General features: G+C 43.3%; 1 protein-coding gene and 1 long non-coding RNA gene across 5 annotated transcripts in view; one reads left to right on the plus strand and one right to left on the minus strand.

The window, feature by feature from the left end:
* COX6C (cytochrome c oxidase subunit 6C) lies at nt 1–14,875 on the minus strand. Of its 2 annotated transcripts, none has more exons than XM_068237722.1 (4): nt 14,769–14,875; nt 9,078–9,212; nt 6,173–6,313; nt 1–123 (listed from the first exon to the last, which is right to left on the minus strand). In XM_068237722.1, exons 2-3 carry the CDS (start codon nt 9,189–9,191, stop codon nt 6,191–6,193), a joined length of 237 nt encoding a protein of 78 aa, XP_068093823.1. In that variant the 5' UTR covers nt 9,192–9,212; nt 14,769–14,875; the 3' UTR covers nt 1–123; nt 6,173–6,190. The 2 variants fall into 2 exon arrangements, with proteins under 2 accessions (XP_068093823.1, XP_068093824.1); XM_068237723.1 differs by having other exon boundaries at nt 6,159–6,313.
* The window catches only part of LOC137519076 (uncharacterized), a 25,802-nt gene continuing 21,976 nt past the window's right edge, over nt 14,709–18,534 (plus strand). Inside the window, exon 1 of one of the 3 annotated variants that reach the window (XR_011020962.1) lies at nt 14,709–15,010. This is a non-coding gene — a long non-coding RNA (uncharacterized lncRNA). The remainder of the gene's footprint in view (nt 15,011–18,534) is intronic. The other 2 variants (XR_011020960.1, XR_011020959.1) reach the window with 2 other exon arrangements.

An 18,534-nucleotide genomic window follows, 5' to 3' on the forward strand; every position in this document is an offset into this window, starting at 1 on the left:
ACTTTTTCAATGTTTTATTTTTAAACACATTTACAGTTTGTAGAAAGTCCAGTACAACCTTTACTGGATATTGTAATATACATCAAGCATGGCCAGCACTGTAATTCAGAACTTGGAATCCTCCTATAGAAAAGAAAAAAGGTTACAATTAGTATTTTGAACACATTACTACAGTGAAGAGGGTAAAGAAATCCAGGAGTAAGAAAAAACAAAAACTAGAATCCTTCAGCATGCAGTATTCATGAATGTAAAGTATGCATATGCTGATCTTCGTATTATAGCATTAGTAGGGCTGCTTAGCTCACATTCTTAAGGTACATACAATAATAGAGGTGCCACCAGATTGACCAACAAATAGATCCTGATCTGATTAAAGTGGGGTCTAATTTTGCCCATACACTGCACGCAAGTTATAATACATTTCAGCATGAAATCAATTCAGAAACCTGTGGAGCCAGTGCTTGCTTTGCCTTCCCCTGGCATTTCTCTCTCCTCCCTCCCCCCCCCCCCCCCCCCATTCGGGCTTCCCTGGTCAGCAGCAATACATCAACTGTCCGGCTGGTGCAAGTACCCAGGATCCATGCAGTCTTATTTCTTCCCGTCTTATCCTGTAACTAGCAGAAATTAAATCACTAGTAGCTCTACTGTTTGAACCTCAGCTTGTCACAGGACACAACAGGAAGTGAAGAGGAGGAGACAAGAAAGTGGCCAGCTGGAAGTGAGACTGCACGTATCCTGGAAACTCGCTCCAGCTAGACAGGTTGCGGTTATTGCTGCCGCTATGCATCACCAAATTGAACGCTGCTAGCGATGCACTCCCAACTCACCGGCAATTGAGCCAAATTTTCCATCAAGACCGATCTCTTTCAAAAATGCTTATTAATGTACACTGCTAGTACCCACAGAAGTACGATTTTCAGATTCTTAAAAGTTTTATGGAGGCTGCCATGATTATTTCCTTTTAAGCAATACCAGTTGCCTGGCTGTCCTGCTGATCTTCTGCCTCATACCTTTTAGCCACAGCCCCTGAACAAGCATGCAGCAGAGTACACCAGAAACAAGCATGCAGCTAATCTTGTCATAACTGAGAAACACTACTGCAGCCAAAAAGATCAGCAGGGCTGTCAGGAAACTAGCATTGTTCAACAGGAAATAAATACGGCAGCCTCCATATCACTCACCTCAGGTCCACATTAACTGGACCTGAACTCTTGCACAGGTCAGAAGGGGGAAAAAGAAATGCAACATGTATTGATTGAGAGTTTAGCCTGTCTAATTCCTGCCTCATTTGTGTCTAAGCACAATTTGTAATTTGGTCCCTCAGATAGGAAACAAGGGCCAACAGCCATCCACTAGGGGTGGACTTAGCAATATGAAGAGAAGCATGAACAGAGGCACTAGAATAGAGTAACATTACAAAAATAAAAGGTAGCAGTGGTGAGCTTACCTCCAACAAGTAAAACACAGACCACCTGGCAGATGCATGGACATTTTTATTGCATGCATTGAATGGAATAAAAACTAGTACACTAGGTGTAATGCATGAAAAAAAAAGTCCCATAGCTGGCTTTGATGCAGCCTGCAATCGCATTGCCACTTTTAAAGGTGACATTCTACCGCTTATTCAACCAGTCAAAATAGAATAACCTACATCCCTCTAAGGTATATGATCAGCCTGGCTTCTATGCACACATCAGTATTGGAACCTGGTGTTCTACTTGTCTTGCTGCAGAGGTGAGCGATTCTTCCACTAGCTTTAATCTACAGGGTCTTCTCAAAAAATTAGCATATTGTGATAACGTTTATTTTCTGTAATGTACTGATAAACATTAGACTTTTATATTTTAGATTCAAATACATCTGAAGTAGTTCAAGCCTTTTATAGTTTTGATTTTGGCATACAGCACATGAAAACCCAAATTTCCTATCTCAAAAAATTTGCATATTTTATCCGACCAATTAAAAAAAAAAAAAAGTGTCTTTAACCAGTTCGGCCTATCTGGACGAGCTTCCTCGTCCAGATAGGCGCTGCTACCGCTGCCTCGTGCGCGCGATCATGCGCACCGCCGCTGCCCGTCGCTAGCCCTCCGATCAGTGAATGGGAATATAATTCCCATTCGCCGATCTATCTTCCCCGCAGAAATACCGACGCTTTCTCTCCAGAGAGCGCGGTATTTCTGCCCCCAGGAAACATCTCACCTGCTTTTAAGTTCCTGGATGCGAGATCGTTCGCATCCAGGACTTTTTTTCACTGTGGCCAAATAGTAAACTGCACCACAATACATTTTTAATAAAAAAATATATATATTTTACATTTAAAATTAACAGTTTCCCTCCCACACCAAAAATTACCCCCATACACTATTAAAAATAAAAAATACAATTAAAAAAAACCAAAAACATAAATAGTTACCTAAGGGTCTGAACTTTTTAAATATGCATGTCAAGAGAATATATTATATTTAAAATTATAAGCTTATAAATAGTGATGGACGCAAATTGAAAAAATGCACCTTTATTTCTAAATGAAATATCGGCACCATAAATTGTGATAGGGACATCGTTTAAACGGTGTAATAACCGGGACAGATGGGCAAATAAAATACATGAGTTTTAATTACGTAGCGTATATTAATTTCAAACTATAATGGCCAAAAACTGAGAAATAATATTTTTTTCATTTCTTTCTTAATCTTCCTGTTAAAATAGATTTAGAAAAAAATAATTCTAATGCTGGGAATACACGGTTCGTTTTTGCCTTCGTTTAAACCTTCGATTCGTTCGGTAAACGAATCGAGTGTTGAAAACGTATGTGAAAATAGTCATAATCTCATAGTTTCGATTAATAGACCCCAAAAACGAACGACTAGTGATCGAACATGTTTGATATTATCTCTCTATCCATCTAATCGAGCCATTGGTAGGCTTGATGGCTGTTCAGATCGATTATACATTCGTTTTTGCTAGTCCGTCCCTGTAAAAAGGGATTTTCGTTTCGTTTCTTTGCAGCCTTCGATCATTGGAAAAACGAAACCATCAGAATCGGAAAAAAAAACTAAACCGTGGGTGGTGATATTAACCGTATGACTGATTATTTCGGGATCGAAAAGGACAAAAGGCACAATCGAAACGAAGGTTTAAACGAAGGCAAAAACGAACCATGTATTCCCAGCATTAGCAAAATGTAGCACCCAAAGAAAGCCTAATTAGTGGCAGAAAAAACAAGATATAGATCAATTCATTGTGATAAGTAGCAATAAAGTTATAGGCAAATGAATGGGAGGTGAACGTTGCTCGGATGCATGAGATTTTCAGACCGCGGCGCTGAACCAGTTAAAACAAAAAAAGTCAACCTTCAAATAATTATGTTCAGTTATGCACTCGATACTTGGTCAGGAATCCTTTTGCAGAAATAACTGCTTCAATGCGGCGTGGCATGGAGGCAATCAGCCTGTGGCACTGCTCAGGTGTTATGGAGGCCCAGGATGCTTCGATAGCGGCCTTAAGCTCATCCAGAGCGTTGGGTCTTGCGTCTCTCAAATTTCTCTTCACACTATCCCACAGATTCTCTATGGGGTTCAGGTCAGGAGAGTTGGCAGGCCAATTGAGCATAGTAATACCATGGTCAGTAAACCATTTACCAGTGGTTTTGGCACTGTGAGCAAGTGCCAGGTCGTGCTGAAAAATGAAATCTTCATCTCCATAAAGCTTTTCAGCAGATGGAAGCATGAGGTGCTCCAAAATCTGATAGCTAGCTGCATTGACCCTGCCCTTGATAAAACACACTGGACCAACACCAGCAGCTGACATGGCACCCCAGACCATCACTAACTGTGGGTACTTGACACTGGACTTCAGGCATTTTGGCATTTCCCTCTCCCCAGTCTTCCTCCAGACTCTGGCACCTTGATTTCCGAATGACATGTAAAAGTTGCTTTCAGCCGAAAATAGTACTTTGGACCACTGAGCAACAGTCCAGTGCTGCTTCTCTGTAGCCCAGGTCAGGCGCTACTGCCGCTGTTTCTGGTTCAAAAGTGGGCTCATGCTTCCATCTGCTGAAAAGCTTTATGGAGATGAAGATTTCATTTTTCAGCACGACCTGGCACCTGCTCACAGTGCCAAAACCACTGGTAAATGGTTTACTGACCATGGTATTACTGTGTTTTAATTGGCCTGCCAACTCTCCTGACCTAAACCCCATAGAGAATCTGTGGGATTTTGTGAAGAAAAAGTTGAGAGATGCAAGACCCAACACTCTGGATGAGCTTAAGGCCGCTATCAAAAGCATCCAGGGCCTCCATAACACCTGAGCAGTGCCACAGACTGATTGCCTCCATGCCACGCAGCATTGAAGCAGTCATTTCTGCAAAAGGATTCCTGGCAAAGTATTGAGTGCATAACTGAACATAATTTGAAGGTTGACTTTTTTGTTTTAAAAATACTTTTCTTTTATTGGTCGGATGAAATATGCTAACTTTTTGAGGTAGGACCTTTGAGTTTTCATGAGCTGTATGCCAAAATCATCAATATTAAAATAAAAGGCTTGAACTACTTCAGTTGTGTGTAATGAATCTAAAATATATGAAAGTCTAATGTTTATCAGTACATTACAGAAAATAATTATCACAATATGCTAATTTTTGAGAAGATCCTGTATGTGGTTCTGCTGGGCTTGCTGCAGTCTCTCTGCCTACAGCAGACACTTCAGGGATCAAGTCTTGTGAATCACAAAACATTCGACAAAAGAAGTAATCCAAATATACACAATAGGAGTGGTCAATGGGGTGCAAATGGCAAGTGAATTCATAATAATGCAACTTAAAATGAACCAGAGGTGAAAAATAAACTGAAAAAAAAAGGTAAACATTCCGAAAGTTTTTGGATGAATGGGGGAGCGGTCAGAAGGCGCGGAAATTAGCACTGGCGGTAGAGCTGCTCAAATCCGATCGGGGAGCCATCCGGATATCTCCCAGTTACCTGTGTGGGGTGTGCGGTTCAATCCCCCACCCCACACAATCTCCCCTCTCCCCCCCCTCCCCGGTAACTGGGAGATATCCGGATAGCAACTATCCAGATGTCTCCTGGGTTGGATTTGTGAAGCCCTAACTGGTGGTAAAAATAAATCTCTTACCACATGTGATTGTGAATAGAACCCATTGGGCTCTATTCATAAAACCATGTGCGGTAACTTTTGGGTGAAAAATTACCTCCAGTGATAATTCACAAAAAAAAAATAGTGAGTATTCACTAAAAACATACCAAGTATGATAAATGTTTGATAAAAGTGCGGTAAAACAGGTGATAAAACTGTCAGTAATATGTACGGAAATAAAGCTTTTTTTGACCACTGTAGGGCAGCCCATATGCTTGTCACCCATTACACAGACGGCCCAGGAAAGCCTGTCACATTTACAGTGGGACCTCAACTCTTGCGCAGGACAGAATGAAAACATAAATGCACCCTGTATGTATATAATTTAGCTTGTCTAATTCCCCCTCATCTGTGTATAATAACTAATTTGAGCTCTCAGCCGTGCCAGCTGGCTGCCTCAGCAGAGCAGCTAATGTGTAAACACAGAATGTTAACCCTATGTCTGCTTCCATGAAAGCAGGAAGTACATACACTGGAGATTTTTTGTTAGATTTGTATCAGCTGTAACAAAAAAAAGTTTCTTTTCCTTTGCTGTTGCTTATCTTTTAGAGCAGAGATGAATTTCCTCCTTTGCATCTATTAAATCATCTAAGAGACTGTACGAGGTCTGAAAGTGCGCCTTGAGATTAGACACTCGTCTTTTCTGCCTTCTGTGTAAAATTGTCAAAGTCAAGCAAAGAAAGCTCAAGAGGCTCCATCCTGAAGGCCAAAAGCAGAGAAGTGATAATCATCACCTACCATTTGTAGGTGATAAAAAAAAAAAAAAAAATCCTTAATTAACACCAACTTTTCAATTGAGAATCTCAAATTGGAGATACATTTTGAGGTAATTACCACACTTTTACCGCATGAGGTAATTTGAGGAAAAAAAAAAGTGAATTTCAAAATGGAGATTTTTATTTATCACTACCTAATTTAACTCATGCGGTAACTCATTGATAATAGAGCCCATTGTAGGAAAATTTGGTAAGGAGAAATAAAAGTGTGTTTAGACTTTAGCAACCACCTGTCTTACTGCACCTGGAAAGCTGTCCCACATTATTTCTTTGGCGCTACAGCCTGGAATATGCCAGCGTCCCTCATGGCTTCAAATTCCTTGACTGGGTCATAGTTCTTATAGAAGTCTGCGTATGCCTTCTTCCTGGGCTCAGCCACACCAAACTAAAACAATGAACAGAGAAACATTGCAACGGTTTAGATACAAATTTATAAAATAACTTTTTTTACATTACGACTTTATAAATGTAGTCAGCTTGCACCCACTGTAAAGCCTTTCCTCACCCAGATTTACATTCTGGAATGTAACACAGGTGGCGACAGCTTTACTGCAAAACGTAGGTTTGTGTGTTCTGATTTGAGCACTCCCAGAGTGCATTGGGAAAAGGCTGAAAAACAAAATGGCTTAGGCTAATCATCACTGGTAGGGCAGGGCTGTATATCAATAAATAGCTATAAGAAGCATGTCAAACTAAAACCAGGAGGACCATAAAAAAAAAATGGCATCCTGAACAATTGACTACATTTTATAGGTCGCTACAGTGCATACAGTGGAAGCTCTGTGAAGTACAGCTACACTTTAAGGGCTTGTTCGCATCTAGGGCATTTTGCGTTTTTTTTTTTAGCGCCAGCAATTTTTAAAAACACCTTAAAGGGAACCTAAACTGAGAAGGATTTGGATTTTTCCTTTTAATATACCAGTTGCCCACGTCTCCTACTGATCCTGTGTCTAATACTTTTAGCCACAGCCCCTCAACAAGCATGCAGATCAGGTGCTCTGACTGAAATCAGACTGGATTAGCTGCATGCTTGATTCAGGTGTGTGATTCAGCCACTACTGCAGCCAAAGAGATCAGCAGGACTTCCAATAACTGGTATTGTTTAAAGGGAAACATCCATATCCCTTTCTGTTAAGGTTCCCTTTAAGGCTCCCTGCACACGTTTGAATTTTTAATTGTTTTTTACATCTGATTCCAATTCAGATGTTTAATTGTTACTGCATGCTGCATCTGACTAAAGTCAGGAAGTGACAAACCGGAATTGCTCTGCAAAATAGTTTTGTACAAAATCAGCGCAGTGGAGCACCGGGAATGGGAAGAAAAGTGCAGGAAAACCGCTGGCATCAGCGATCTCAATGTCGGATGTGAACAAAGCCTAATAGCTTACACAATGACATTTATTAAAAGCAGTGCAAGGCAGCATTCATTTAGGTCTAGTTCACACTACAGAATGCAAAGGCTAAGTACCTAGTAATTGTAATTTTGAGGAGCGACATTCAAGGAAAAAAAGAGATAGAGACACAGAGACACAGAGACACAGACACAAATAAAAGAGGCCACACTCAAAAGGTTACAAGCAGCAGATATTCATGAAGTAGAAACACTGCAGTGAGAACACCATCATTGGGTGACACTGCACAAGTGCTTTGGTGATCGCAAAGCTGAGTGCAATTGCTCAGTGTGAGCCAGCCCTTGTCCTTGCAAATTCTGCATCTGATTTTTGGGGTTATCAGGTTTTTCCTCTGTGGTTTGCCCTTTTGTATGCAAGTTTTCAAACTGATTTTTTTCCCCATACTTAAAGAATGTATCTGATTAACTTCAGAGTTCCATGCATTTTTTTTTAAACATTTTTTATAACGTAATTTTTCTGCAAGGACACCTTTGAAATTTCTGGGCAAACCAACCGATTCCTTCAACACAGGATCTATAGCTAAACGTATTAGAGGCAACGGATAATGCCAGGCAATGTGCAATTTTTTTTTTTTATGGCAATATGGCAGCTTTCATTTTCCTCTCACTACACAGGAAGCGAGCAAGTAAGAACTGGTAATCTACTCAGGCCTAGTGCACACCAGAGCGGTTTGGCTGCGTTTTGCGATCCTTTGCGGCTGCGGATACGCTTGGGTAATGTATTTCAATGGGCTGGTGCACACCAGAGCGGGAGGCGTTTTGCAGAAACGCCTACTCCCGGGCTGCTGCAGATTTTGGATTGTGGATGCGTTTCCGCCTCCAATGTTAAGTATAGGAAAAACGCCAAACCGCTCTGAAAAACAGCACTTAAGAGCGGTTTGGCATGCGTTTTTTGTTACAGTAGCTGTTCAGTAACAATACATGAAATCTACTACACCTAAAACGCTTCACGAAACCGCAAAATGCTAGCTGAAACGCTACAGAAAAAGCGTTTCAAAATCTGCTAGCATTTTGCGGATCTGCTAGCGGTTTTTGGTGTGCACCAGGCCTAAGACATTCAACAGTTCTAAAGAATGAACATGTAAAATTAAATTTTTTCTCAACATAAGACCATCACTATTGTGACTGTGTACGGAGCCATTGCTTCACTTGATTTTAAATAACCCTTTAGCAGCCAATTTAGAGGCTTGCAAGTGCTCCAGGCCAATTTTAGTACATTTCCTTGCTACTTATTAGTACTGCTGCTATGTATTTATGGCCACTTGTCACTAGAGGGCAGCATAAGAGTACATCTGCCTTTAGTTTCTGTATCTTCTGCTAGTAGAGACATCAAAGCATTCCAAGAATTTACAGCTCAATTTCTGCAGGCTGGGGTCAAAAACACTATCTCAAACCATACAATTCCTTTGAAGCGGCTAATAGGTGAAAAGCAAGAATTTTTCAATCAGTAGGATACCATTTATTGGCTAACTTAGAGGTAAAAGGAGTAAGCTTTTGGCTAATAAGCCTTCTTCAGACTTTGTTCCCGAATACAAAATGTATGTATGGGAAATAAGGTTTCTCCTAATGCCCAGTGTATATAAGCTGTGTGTTTTAACATCTTGCCAGCATACAGGAATAAAGTCTTGAGATGGCTTATTAGCCGAAAGCTTACTCCTTCATGTCCAAGTTAGCCAATAAATGGCATCCATCCATGGCATGATGGCTAACAGTACAACACTTGATTTTCATTAGCTCACCTTGTACAGCGCCGCAACACTTAATGAAACGATGAAGGCTCCAACAATGTGGAATCGTAGTCGTTTGGCCAGGAGGCCCCTCATCTGAGGCTTAGCTAGAAGACCCTGAGACATGATGCTTTATTTTTTCTGAACCTAAAAATTTAAAAAAAAAAAAAGGCTCAGAAATTGTCAATACAATCTCCATTCAGGAAGTTCCATCAGTTTCCAATTTCTCTAAATGTCCATGCAGTGGAAGATTTTCACAGATCAATAAAATATACAGCAGTCATGTAGTATGAAAATGTACTTGATTGGTCAGAATGTGAATGACTTATTAACCACTTTCTGCCCCAGGACTTTAATAAGTCACTGCACTGCAAGTTAATTGGTTCTCCCATAATTGGCCTTAGGCCCAGTTCACATTAGCCAAACGAACAACAAACAAACTGAAGGTTTAGCAGGCCGTAACAAAACAGATGAGACCTGATCCAGTGTTACCGTATAAGACGCACTTTTTTCTCCCCCAAAAATGGCAAGAAAGTCCCTGCCTCTTATACGGCAAATGCAGGGAATCCCCGACATACGAACCGCCGCCATGTCAGGGATTCCCTGCATTACCTCTGTGTGGTCAGCTCCCCATGTACTGCAATTTGTGTAGCGGCATGTAGGTAATAGGGCTGAACGATTTTCAGTTTTAAACCGAAAATCGTGATCAGGGGTTAGACCATCTTCAGATCGGCAAAGCTGCGTTTTTTGCTCCCAGGTCTCGGTTACTCAGCGTATGTATCAAACAATTCCTTGCGGTAGAGGAAGACAGTGCGGAGTTAATGAGTTGGCAGCCGCCCCCTCCCTCTCAGGGAGACAACCAGGCTAGTGAATGGGGTACAGACACAGGAAGGATGGATCGTCACACTCCTATCACCAGGAAACTTCACTGAAGCTGTTGGTGAAGAAGTGCTGGAGACGCGCTGCCCGGGGAGCCATGCACAGTAAGACACTTCTGCTCTCTACCTGGTGGGAGAAAGCATGACTAGTACTGCTATTACTGCAGTCACCTCTCTGCCAGTCCAGGGTGTGCTGCTGCCGCCTTGCCAGGAGTGACAGTTACTGACATTGAAAACATCACCTCCCTGCTGCTGCTGGCTGGACAGGCTCTAGCAATCACCCAGCTACTGGCTGCTTGCTTCCCACAACTATTTCACTCTTCCCCCCTGAGCAGTGTATAGATCGGAATTATATAGAATATATATGCCATATGCGTGTATGTGCATGTAATGCTAGCTATAGAAAATACACATACATTTAATTGTAGTCCGCCATGGGGCTGTGTACACCAAGCAGGATTTCCAGTATGCGTTTTGGGCTTTTGCAGATAAATAGCTAAAATCAAAATCTGGTGCATCACACATGGCAGAGGGTGAGGAACAGGTTCAGTGAAATTTGTCCCAGCTGTGCACACCAGTCCCCCCTTATTCTCTGAAGCTGAAAATGCCATTTTTGTTTACAAACCAATTTTTATTCTCTGAAATGATTACTGGTACCATGAAACCTCCAATTTTCTTCCAGGAGTAATAAGCTGCACAATGGGGGAGCCTATCACTAATTTCTACACCTGGGCTAAGGTGGGGTTCACACACGTGGTTGTGTCATGGTCAGAGCGTTCTGATCCATCATGGGTAAATTAATAAAAAAAAAAAGTGTATCAAATGAAAATCGCAATTTCTGACAGAAATCGTGCAATTTAATATTTTTCTAAAATCGTTCAGGCCCAGTATGCAACATTGTGCCTCCTGTGTTTGCCCCTGCCTCCTTGTGTGATCCGCCTCCTGTCACTCCCCTCCCTCACCGCTTGTGTCCACTCCAGCTGCCCAAGTGTCAACATAGTGGCAGTCTTACTATTCCAGCCGCTCTCCAGGAATGCAGACCTGGTCTCCTCTAGTGATGGCTTCACTGATGACCCGTATTGCAGAAGACATCACTAGAGGGCCGACAGAGGAAACCAGATCTGCGTTCCTGGAGAGTTCTATAGCACTGAACCGCAATTCGCCAGGAAATCGCCTGAAAATGCTGTAGGCTACGCGTTTGCGATTGTGGGCAATTAGCGCAAATCGCCCAAGTAAGAACGGGCCCATAGGGTTTTATTACACTAGCGCTTTCAAAAGCGCTAGTGTTTGAGCATTTTGCCAAAATTGCCAGCAAAACGCTTAAGTGTGAATGGGGCCCAAGGAACAGTCAGATGAAAAACAGATCTGCTCCATTCTTACCCATGCCAGTGTGAACCAGCCTGTGAGATCGATATATATTGTAGCTGATGGCCCAGGTATGTATTTGGCTGGTGTTGGCTCCGCCCACTCCTAACCCTAGCACACAATTAATCAATGACCTAGTTTGTGAGCTTTGCAGTCTATGGCATCAATTTGCATTGAAATTGAACTAATCTGATTGGCTGGGGATCCACCCCCTTTTCTGATTTTAAACCCCAATCACCCAATGACCAACTGTACCAGGTTTGAGGCTTGTGCCATTAATCCCAGTCACCAACTGTGACACGTTTGAGAGCCCTGCCATTAACCGTGTAAAAATGGCTGCAGATTACATTTTCCCAGTGAAACGTGTATTTATCTCTGCCCACTTTTTGGTTATGGGGATAAAAAGATGCCTATATGCTATTCCAGGTAATGTACTAAGTGTGTGCCAAATTTCATTCAAATCCGTTTAGCCATTGTTGCACGATAGCAGGAAACATCCAAACTTTTGCATTTATAATATTAGTGAGAGACACACACACACACACACACGGTTTCCGCCAGGCTAATCCTGCTGCCCTGTCTGGATCTTTGGCAATTCCGCCCCGCAGTCATCCAGTCGGCGCAGGTTGACTGTACGCGCTCCTCCACCGCACTCCCATGGTCAAGAGCATTCTGCACCTGAGCAGGTGCTGAGGGCCCATGTGTAACAGTGCATGCGCAGTACGCCACAAACTGGAGAACTTTGTGGAACGGACTGCTGCCGAAGAGCCAGCTTGTGCAGAAAGACAACAAGGAGCCTCATGTATATTTTTTCTTACATCCATATCTTGTGTTCCCTTTAAACTACTGTACTTACAAAAGTTAACAAGTGTCAAACACAAGACCCACCGTCCAAATCCAGCCCGCCACAACATACTGTATACTTGTGTGCACCTGCAGTCTTTAACATTTACATGTGTAAGTACATGTCATTTTTTGGCTTGTTCACTTTTTCTCTAAATACATGCACCCTCCCCATTTCCCATTGAGATTTTTCATATAGGTCTATTGTTTGGGCACTTTTGACACACACACACACACACACACACACACACACACACACACACACACACACAATGGTTTGCTGTGGCATATAGTATACAGCACAGGTTGCTGCTTGCCATTTTCTCCTTTCTTTTACTGCAAATGAGAACATGCAGCAAATCGGTGTTGTGGTAATTTAGGTATTGCAGCTAACATTTTTTGGGAGCCCCACAGAAACCCATCCCCATTAAATTTTTATAGATCATGTGGCCTGCAACTAAGGCCATTTCAGATTTTGGCCCTTTGTGACAGTTTGCCACCGCTGGTTTATACCTGGTACACATGAGATTTTCTGGAAGATTTACAGCCAGATTATTTCAAACATGTCCGATTTGATTTCCCCAATCAATTTTCCATGCACTTCTATGGAAAATTGATTGGAAATCAGATATGCTGGAAATAATCAGACAGTAAATCTGCCATAAAACCTCATTGCGTGTAACAGGCATATTGCTGGGGATACACGGTACATTTCTGTACCGTGTATCGACCAGCTGATCCGGATCATGCTGCTCAACCCGCACCCGCTCCATTCCCCCCGGCGGACAATGGCAGGGAATCGAGTGATAAGGAAGCGCCGGCGGGTATGCACCGGCATCGAGCCGCTGGCTCAATCCAGCGCATAAAACAAGCAGTGTATGCCCGGCATAAGACTATACTGGCCTTTTAGGGGACCTAGCAAAAAAAAACCTCCTAGGGAAATTCCGCTAACATGATTGGATGAACAACCACCTCTGGACCCTTTTTTTATATTTCAGATTAGCCATAGTAAACCCCACCCACACGATTTAGCCAATCACAATGCTTCATGCTGCAGAGGGTGCCGTGATTGGAGAAGCGCATATTTTGTACATGGAGACAACTGCGTATGCATGAAAAATTGTAGCAAGTCATTTGTGACTAGGGCACTGCAAATAAATATATATATCAGGCGTGTTGGGGGCCAAATGTCTTATTAAGATGTAATATTTATAGTCTCAAAGTGGCATAGCTACAGCAACTGTGGGGGCTGCTCCTCCCCATTCTGTAGAGTAGATTAATATTTACTGCCGCTTCTGGACTTCTCCGATCTTCCTGACAGCCACACACTATGCTGCATACCTCTGGGTCCGAATGCATGTCACGTGATCGGAAACATGGAGGTACTGTAAAAAAGCGTGCAGCTGCTAAGAAGACCAGAAGAGGCCCGATATATTACTGGGGTAGGTATATATATTTTACTGCTCCACTCTGCTATGTAGCGAGAAGGTTTCAGGAGAAGAAGGGAGGGGGTGTAGTGTGCGTTTTATAGCAACCTTCCAGACCATTCACACTTGGATGCTTTACAAGCGATTTCAGCATCGCTGAAAATTGATAGCATTTTGAAAAACACTTGTACAATGAAAAGTATATGGAAGTGTTCTCATCTAAGCAAAGCAAACTTGTTACCTGCAACATTTTCTGAGCAATTAGCGATTCAATGTTAAGTCAACACTGTTAAATCGCTCTGAAAGTGCTGGCCTGCTCTCAATCAGCAGAGTTTTTCTAGCGATTTTACCCATCATGCCTTGCAGTTTACCCACAAAACACATTTTTTTCCTGTGCAGCTGTAATCTTCTGTATATGGAAGACAGACACAGCTTATTGAACTATGCATAAAAATCACACGCAAAAAAAAAAAAAAAAAAAAAACCCTTCTGTACAGTGAAAAGTCACTGGAAAATCTCTAGGGGAAAAAAAAACCAAACTCAGCGTTTGCAATTGTGTCTAGCAATTTCTAGTGTGAATAGGCCCTTCAGAGGGGGTTCGGATCTCAGGAGGGGGCTTCGTGTTAATTTCGCTGGGGGGGGGGGGGGGGGTCAAGTGGTTTCTTGCTGCAACCCAGTTTAAATTGTCAAAGTTTCACCCAAAAGCACTATCACCTGTGTGTTTCTCTGGATGGGAAGGCAGACTACTGTAGCCCCATTACTGCTTACAGTGATGTACATTTGAAGCTCTCAAGAGCCACATAAAAAGGGCAAGGTGGACCTTGAGTTTGACACTTGTGATTGAGATATACATAGATGATAATACAAAGTAAATGCAAACAAAACGGTAGAGGCAAGAAAAAAGAAAAGAGCATAAAGTTGCAAACGTTGTTTTATACGTCTTCGGTTTTGTTTTTAGGTGTAGACGAGGGGCTGTCATTGCTGTGACATGTGTGGACCCAATGACCGCAGCGCCTCAGTGTGACCGGGGGGAGGAGGCCGCACAGGGGACCCTCCGCAGTGTGAGGACGCCGCGCCCCGGGAGGTCAGGCGGTCACAGAGGAGAGGCGGCCATTCCCCGGCACAGAGAGAGTACAGCACAGCCGGGATCCCCGGAGCCACTCGCTCCGGCTTCCCCCATCACCACTCACCTCCACACACCGGCTGTGTCCTTCCTCAATGAGAGCAGAAGGGGCGGAAATAGTATACACTCTCCGGCTCCGCCTCTTCCTGGAACACGGAAAGCCAGGAGGGCCAAGAAGTGTCCAGCGATCGTGGGCTACGTGATGTGTCAGCGTCACTCCTCAGTGGGGGCCCCACCCCTTCCTGCCAGGCAGGTGGGAAATAAACGTGGTTTGTGATTTATTTTTAAGTCATAAATAAAAAAAAAAAGGTAATTGCAGGCATACCCGATATATGCTCGATATATTTAGATATTACAATTAGACTTAATGAGTGCACTGAATGTAATATTATAAAGGCTCTCCTGAGGGATAATTCACACTGCCTATATAATTCCATGGGGCTGTTCGCATCTCTGCATCGTGTTCACATACCCCAAACGTAAGCATAAACGATAAGGTCATAGCTCCCAACTGTCCCTCTTTGGGAGCCCAGTCTAGCTTTCCTCATTTGTCCCTCTTTCAGGACTTTGTCCCTCTTTCCATGTAAATACATATATACTAGTTGACCCAAGCCCGTTTTACAATGAGCTTTAGGTCTGTCTTTGCGCCGTGCGCATGTCCGCACACCTGCCGCTCTCGCAAGCGCACACCCAGCACTCGTGCACCTGCCGCTCGTGCGTGTATGTGCGCGCAACTGTTCGCCCACGCACGTGCAACCGTTTGCCCGCGCACATGCCCGCCTGGCTCACTGGCCCCGTCCGCAAGTCCCAATGGCTGTCTGGGTCCGTGCTGTGCACATGCGCAGTAGCTAAAAGTACAGACCCAGAGACAGGTGTATGCAGGGACACCTGTCTCTTATTATATAGGATTTCTCTACTAAAAATGTGTTTGATTGACTCTAAACTTTATTCCCATCCTTTAAATTGATACATTACTAATTTTAAATTGTTAACATGAAGGAAAATGACCCAGTGTGGTTTGAACTATAAAACAACATATTTTTCTTATGAAATATTTATGGTATGCGTGACTATGGGTGTGACGAGAGCGTGATCAGGGGTGTGGCAGGGGCATGGCTTAAGTGTCCCTCTTTCTCATCTCAAACAGTTGGGAGGTATGCAAGGTAAGCACATCCGCTTAGGACCTTTCTAGTCTATGCCATCCCTAAGCAGAAAGACTAGTGGGAACTGATTCCTGTTGATGGTCAGCGTTGCAGCTGCAGAAAAAATGCAGTGGGCCTGCATTTTGCACTTAAAGTGCAGCGAGTGCATTTGTGTTCCATTTGACAGTGTAAACGCATCCTATTGATAACATAGGATACATTTACCGTCCGTTTTTATGTTAACTGCATTCCGTTAAACGCAGTGTTTTTAACTGTTGTGTGAATAGGCCCTTATTCTAACTCACTGCATGCACGATTTGTGTATAGCGCACACACAGTGTCCATTGCAGTTCACGCACATATATATTATATATGCCTGCGTTATGCAAGCAGCACAGTGGAAATCCAGCTTTAGGCTGCGTTCACAGTGGCTGTTGCGTTCCCTGTTACAGCAGGAATGCAAAGCAATGGATCAGGACAGCGGCACCGCACGTTATCCGCACATTGCACCGGGTACTGTGAAGCATACAGTGAATGAAAAGTATGCTTCACCCTTACTGTTAACGTGCACGATAGTGCATTACTATACCACAATCCATTATAACGTAATGCACCCACCACAATGTAAATGTCGCATAGGTGGTGCATTGCAGTGTGGTAAGCCGCCCGCATTTCAAAGTGGCCATTACACCGCCGCAACGCACCTTAGGCTTTTGTTCACACTGGGGTGTTGCACTGCATTGCGTTAGACAATATAATCACATTGATAACGCAAAATGATTATATTGTAATGGTATGGTTATATCAGCGCACTACACTGCTTTCCAATTTATTAGGCAAACCAGAGATGAAAAATAATGTTTAATACATACCTGGGACTTACTCCAGCCACATGTACACGGATCGCTCCCACACTGCCGTCCTCCGCTGCATGCAGCTCCGGTACCGGGTCCCATTAGTTCTGCCAATCGTGGCAAGTCTACGCAAGAGAAGTGTGCCCTCTATGTATCTCTCCAGCGGCCACAGAGAGATACTGAGATTCGATTCGGTGACGACCGACGCAGCAATACTACCACCTGTCCGCCGGGCGTGAGTCCCCAGGTCCGTGCTGGCCTTCTTCTTCATCTTCTCTTCACTTTCTATCCCGTCCTGTGACAAGCGGAAGTTTAAACAGTAGAGGGCACTGTACTTTTTGAACTTCCCCTTCTCACGGAACGGGACAGGAAGTGAAGAGGAGATGGAGAAGAAGGCCAGCCAAAGAAAGGGACAGCACGGACCGGGGACTCGCGCTGGCGGACAGGTGATAGTATTGCTGCGTCGATCGCTGTCGATTCAAACGCCGCTAACAACGCGCTCCTGACCCACCGGCGATCAAACAAAATTTTCCGCCTTGACAGATCAACTTAATCGATCGATTTTGGATGGAAATTGGTCGATCAGTCAACATTTGCGTTAACGATTTCACAGCAGATTCGATCACAGTGATCAAATCTGCTGTATATCGGTGGGAAATCGACGTAGTGTATGGGTACCTTAACACCTGCGACAATTAGTTTGCCAGGGGAGCCCAATTAAAGGAGACACTACTAAAGAAGGATGCTCCACATTAATCACATGAGTACTAGAAGTCTCTGGCTCCTTAAAGAGAATCTGTATTGTTAAAATCACACAAAAGTAAACATACCAGTGCGTTAGGGGGACATCTATTACCCTCTGTCACAATTTCGCCGCTCCCCGCCGCATTAAAAGTGGTTAAAAACAGTTTTTAAAAGTTTGTTTATAAACAAACAAAATGGCCACCAAAACAGGAAGTAGGTTGATGTACAGTATGTCCACACATAGAAAATACATCCATACACAAGCAGGCTGTATACAGCCTTCCTTTTGAATCTCAAGAGATCATTTGTGTGTTTCTTTCCCCCTGCATCTCTCATGCACTGAAGTTTCAGGCTGCTCTTTTCTCCCTGCAAACAGCTTTGCCCTTGTCTGTAATTCCTCACTATGTGAAAGCCCAGCCAGCTCAGAGGACGATTTATCCAGCTTGTAAAAGATAAGAGAGAAGAGAGAAGCTGCTCTAATCTAAATAACACACAGGCAGTGTGCATCGAAGGGCCTGGAAGGAGGAGTTTATAGCAGAACCACAACACTGAAGAACTTGGCAGCCTGCCAGACACAGGCTGACAAGTCTGACAAGAGAGAGATAAGTTGATTTATTACATAGACTGTGATAGTACAAAGTGCTGCAGTAAGCCAGAACACATTAGAATAGCTTTTGGAACTTGTAGGATGATAAAAAACAGGATGCAATTTTTGTTACGGAGTCTCTTTAAGGACCAGAGACGGCTGATAAAAACAAATGGGGCGCACCGATGTCACACTGCACGGACCTGCCGTTCAGGCTCCTGACCATCTCACAGAGCTCTGCGATCAGACCAACAGCAGGGCAAGTGGGCTGCGGTGGCGGGAGAGCATCATGATCAGTGATAGCGGCATGATAATTGAAATCTACGACCTGACAGGAATAACAGGTCCCAAACAGGGTGTGGATTTCAATTAGCCCGGTCTGGAGGCGGTTAAGCAGGGCACCGTTTTCAAGCAATATGGGAAAGAAGAAGCATCTCTCTGCTGCCCAAAAGCATGAAAGAGTTGAATGTTTTGGACAAGGTATAAAGAAAACCTTACATATTTCAC

The sequence above is a fragment of the Hyperolius riggenbachi genome, chromosome 5, assembly GCF_040937935.1.
Source record: "Hyperolius riggenbachi isolate aHypRig1 chromosome 5, aHypRig1.pri, whole genome shotgun sequence".
NCBI lineage: Eukaryota > Metazoa > Chordata > Amphibia > Anura > Hyperoliidae > Hyperolius > Hyperolius riggenbachi.